The 4,852-nt window shown below is 26.8% G+C and overlaps 2 protein-coding genes across 2 annotated transcripts; one reads left to right on the top strand and one right to left on the bottom strand.

Moving 5' to 3' along the window:
• On the top strand, positions 1-2,825 carry OCT59_029941 (uncharacterized protein; the record flags this gene model as incomplete). The annotated part of the gene is made up of 22 exons (XM_066146325.1): positions 1-14; positions 125-160; positions 259-294; positions 387-422; positions 521-556; positions 649-684; positions 779-814; positions 907-942; positions 1,040-1,087; positions 1,167-1,202; positions 1,295-1,330; positions 1,421-1,456; positions 1,550-1,585; positions 1,679-1,714; positions 1,787-1,841; positions 1,938-1,970; positions 2,045-2,079; positions 2,252-2,294; positions 2,473-2,503; positions 2,585-2,621; positions 2,706-2,735; positions 2,804-2,825. The coding sequence occupies 22 exons, from the start codon at positions 1-3 to the stop codon at positions 2,823-2,825; spliced, it is 780 nt and encodes a 259-aa protein (XP_065994980.1).
• An 849-nt stretch (positions 2,826-3,674) lies between these two features.
• OCT59_029940 (uncharacterized protein) lies at positions 3,675-4,123 on the bottom strand (the record flags this gene model as incomplete). Its single annotated transcript, XM_066146324.1, has 2 exons — positions 3,675-3,875; positions 4,121-4,123. The coding sequence occupies 2 exons, from the start codon at positions 4,121-4,123 to the stop codon at positions 3,675-3,677; spliced, it is 204 nt and encodes a 67-aa protein (XP_065994979.1).
• Between the last annotated feature and the right edge of the window lie 729 nt (positions 4,124-4,852).

Below are 4,852 nucleotides of genomic sequence, written 5' to 3'. Positions count from 1 at the left end.
ATGTTTTTTAAAACGTTTTTTTTTAACATTATTGTAAAGTTTCGAAGTTTCAAAACTTTATGAAACTTAATAAAAAAACGTTTAAATTAACGTTTTTTTATTATTTTTATTAATTTTTTTGCAGTAAATCGGCTCCAAATTGGATACCGGAATCTTGCAAGTAAAGTTTCAAAGTTTCGTTTTGAAACTTTACGAAACTTAATAAAAAAACGTTTAAATTAACGTTTTTTTATTATTTTTATTATTTTTTTTTTGCAGGAAATCGGCTCCAAATTGGATACCGGAATCCCGCAAGTAAAGTTTCGAAGTTTCGAAACTTTATGAAACTTAATAATAAAACGTTTAAATTAACGTTTTTTTATTATTTTTATTAATTTTTTTTGCAGGAAATCGGCTTCAAATCGGATACCGAAATCTTGCAAGTAAAGTTTCGAAGTTTCATTTTGAAACTTTACAAAACTTAATAAAAAAACGTTTAAATTAACGTTTTTTTATTATTTTTATTATTTTTTTTTTGCAGAAAATCGGCTCCAAATTGGATACCGGAATCCTGCAAGTAAAGTTTTGAAGTTTCGAAACTTTACAAAACTTAATAAAAAAACGTTTAAATTAACGTTTTTTTATTATTTTTATTATTTTTTTTTGCAGGAAATCGGCTCCAAATTGGATACCAGAATTCCGCAAGTAAAGTTTCGAAGTTTCGAAACTTTATGAAACTTAATAAAAAAAATGTTTAAATTAACGTTTTTTTATTATTTTTATTATTTTTTTTTTGCAGGAAATCGGCTCCAAATTGGATACCAGAATCCCGCAAGTAAAGTTTCGAAGTTTTGAAACTTTACGAAATTTAATAAAAAAACGTTTAAATTAACGTTTTTTTATTATTTTTATTAATTTTTTTTGCAGGAAATCGGCTCCAAATTGGATACTGGAATCTTGCAAGTAAAGTTTTGAAGTTTCGTTTTGAAACTTTACAAAACTTAATAAAAAAACGTTTAAATTACCGTTTTTTTATTATTTTTATTATTTTTTTTTGCAGGAAATCGGCTCCAAATTGGATACCAGAATCCGCAAGTAAAGTTTCGAAGTTTCGAAACTTTATGAAACTTAATAAAAAACCGTTTAAATTAACGTTTTTTTATTATTTTTATTATTTTTTTTTGCAGGAAATCGGCTCCAAATTGGATACCAGAATCCTGCAAGTAAAGTTTCGAAGTTTCGAAACTTTACGAAATTTAATAAAAAAATGTTTAAATTAACGTTTTTTTATTATTTTTATTAATTTTTTTTGCAGGAAATCGGCTCCAAATTGGATACCGGAATCTTGTAAGTAAAGTTTCATTTTAAAATTTTACGAAACTTAATAAAAAAACGTTTAAATTAACGTTTTTTTATTATTTTTATTATTTTTTTTTTGCAGAAAATTGGCTCCAAATTGGATACCGGAATCCCGCAAGTAAAGTTTTGAAGTTTCAAAACTTTACGAAACTTAATAAAAAAATGTTTAAATTAACGTTTTTTTATTATTTTTATTATTTTTTTTTTGCAGGAAATCGGCTCCAAATTGGATACCAGAATCCTGCAAGTAAAGTTTTGAAGTTTCGAAACTTTATGAAACTTAATAAAAAAAACGTTTAAATTAACGTTTTTTATTATTTTTATTATTTTTTTTTTGCAGGAAATCGGCTCCAAATTGGATACCAGAATCCCGCAAGTAAAGTTTTGAAGTTTCGAAACTTTACGAAATTTAATAAAAAAACGTTTAAATTAACGTTTTTTTTATTAGATTTTATTATTTTTTTGCAGGGAAATCAGCTCCAAATTGTACCAAAATCCCGCAGGTAAAGTTTCGATTTTCGAAACTTTTTGACGCAAATTAATAAAAAAACGTTTAATTTAACGTTTTTTTATTATTTTTTATTATTTTTTTTTGTAAGGAATCAGCTCCGATTCGGATACCAATCCCACAGGTAAAGTTTCGAAGTTTCTTTTCGAAACTTAATGAAAAAACGTTTATTAACGTTTTTTTTTTATTTTTTTGTAGAAAATCGGCTCCGAAGCTTGGATACTGAATTCCAGGTAAGTTTCAAAATAAAATTTTCGAAACTTTATTTAAAAAAACCGTTAACTTTTTTTCCTTTTTGTAGGGAAATCGGCAAAATCTCCTTAGTCAGGTTTCAGAAGGTAAAACTGAAAGATTTTATTAATTTATCTAACGAATGTTACTAACATTCATTCTTATTTTTTGTAGGGCCGGGAAGCCGATAGACAAATTTCGGTCTTCCATTCTGAAGGTATGAACCTTCAAAATTTTTTATTTTATTTACTCTATTTTAATGAACGCTAACTAACGTTCGTTCTTAATTTTGTAGGTCCAGAACACCAAAGTGCGGGGCTCCGATTGGCAAAATCTTCATATTTTTGAAACTTAATAAAAACGTTAATTTTAACGTTTTTTATATTTTTTTATAGGAAATTGGCTCTGAATTGGCCAATCCTATAGGTAAAGTTTCATATTTTCGAAACTTAATAAAAAAACGTGTATTTTAACGTTTTTTAATTTGTTATTATTTTTTTTTTGCAGGGAAATCAGCTCTAATTTGGATACCGGAATCCCGCAGGTTAAGTTTCGATTTTCAAAACTTTTTGACGAAACTTAATAAAAAATGTTTAATTTAACGTTTTTTTTTATTATATTTTATTAGGGAAATCAGCTCAGATTTGCCATCCTACAGGTAATGTTTTGATTTTCAAAACTTAAAACTTGAAAAAAAATGTTAACGTTTTTTCTTTTTTTTTGTAGGAAAATCGTCTCCAATTTGTAGAAACAAATGGGAATTAAGGAATTTAACGTATACCAGATTTGTTAGAAAGTTGGGATGATTTTTGGTGAAATTGTTTTATATGTATATGTAATATTTACTGTAATTTGTGATACAATTCAGAATAAATTTTACTATAATTCAGAATAAATTTTACTACAAATCAGAATAAATTTTTACTACAAATCAGAATAAATTTTACTACAAATCGGAATAAATTTACTACAAATCAGAATAAATTTACTACAATTCAGAATAAATTTACTACAAATCAGAATAAATTTTACTATAATTCGGAATAAATTTTTATTGCAATTCAGAATAAATTTTACTACAATTCGGAATAAATTTTACTACAATTCAGAATAAATTCTACTATAATTTGGAATAAATTTTACTACAATTCGGAATAAATATTACTGCAATTCAGAAAATTTTGCCACAAATTTACCATAATTCAGAATAAATTCAGTAAATTTATGAATATATTTTTTTAAACAATTTGGATTAAAAATACTAAGCAATTCAGATACAATTTGGATATTCTGATCGGCATCGATCGGCCTGCCAATCAGAACTTTGCCAAAATTAATAAATCGGCCATCTTTATCACCAAATTCAGCCTAAAATTGGACATCCGATTTCTAGCCGATTTGGACTATTTTGATCAGTGGGGGAAGAGGAAGGGGAGAACGAAAGGTAAAGGGAAACGAAAGTGAAGGAGAAGGGGAAGGAGAAAAGAAGGGAAGGGAAAACGAAAGGAAGGGAGGGTCTATTTTTCGCAAAATTCATGGAATAAGATTATAGTTTTACGTATTAGTGATATATATCCATCTAATTATAAATTCATGATTAATTAGTATTTACCTTAATTCCTATTTCTTCTTCTATTTCTTCTTCTTCTATTTCTTCTTCTCCTCCTCCGATCACTTCTGCTGCTGCTGCTGCTGTTGCTGCTGCTGCTATGGCTTTGGAAACAATGCCAGCGTCGTTCTCTATACCTATAGGTCCGTCGATCCACTCTCTGCTGCAGGTACGCCCTGTGTAACCTGTCTAAAATAAAAAGAAAAAAATGTAAATATAAATTTAATGAATCAGTAATATATACAAAGTATCATAATTAAGATCAAATCAATTACTAGTTTGCAGCCAGAATTCATCGCTTAATTTATTAAAAAAGCGAATATTGTAATTGTTGGGAGAGTGGATCGGGTGACCATCAGGATTTCCTAAAATAAATAAAATTGGTTTTATGTGAATTGGTTGAGAAATTTAACGTTAACCTCAAATATACAAACCATTATTAATCCTGGTCAAATTTTCGAAACCTATTATTAATTAAATATATTAATAAAGTATTTACTAATATTCACAAATTAATTACAAATGGTAAAAGATTCACCTCTCTTCAATGCCCTCCATTTATTGCGGCATTGATTTTGGGTGACAATAAAGTTATAATTGTTGCTTATTCTCCTCGCTATTCTTGCTCATATTATTGAATGATCTCAGATTGAACGATCCTCGAAAACATCATGGTACAAACACTGGTATCTAATTAGTATAAATAAAGTTACCATTTTAACTTTCCATTTTTTTTTTATTGTAAGATTTATCAGTTATACAAATTTACCTAATTAATGCCCTGGTGGCATTGAACGGCCAGTTGGAAAGTACGTTATTTATGTTGACGTTTAAAATATTAAGGTTGGCCATTTATTATAAATAAAAAATTGATTTATTATGATAAAAAATTGGGTTAAAAAGATTGATTTATTATGATGAAAAATTAGGTTAAAAAGATAAATAAAAAAAATTCGATAATTGCCTTATTTATGTAAAAAAATATACCACTTTTCTGCGCATAATCATAATATAATTTGATCTTAATTGTGATTATTTCTATTATTTCTGTATTACGAATCAGAGAAATAATTTTGTATACTCTTAAAAAAATCAGTTTTAAAGTAATCAATTAAATTGATATGTTTGATTGATACAGGTATTACACAATTAAATGATACAAGTAT

This window comes from Rhizophagus irregularis, chromosome 9 (genome assembly GCF_026210795.1).
Source record: "Rhizophagus irregularis chromosome 9, complete sequence".
NCBI classification, from domain to species: domain Eukaryota; kingdom Fungi; phylum Glomeromycota; class Glomeromycetes; order Glomerales; family Glomeraceae; genus Rhizophagus; species Rhizophagus irregularis.
This window is presented reverse-complemented; position numbering and strand designations above follow the sequence as displayed.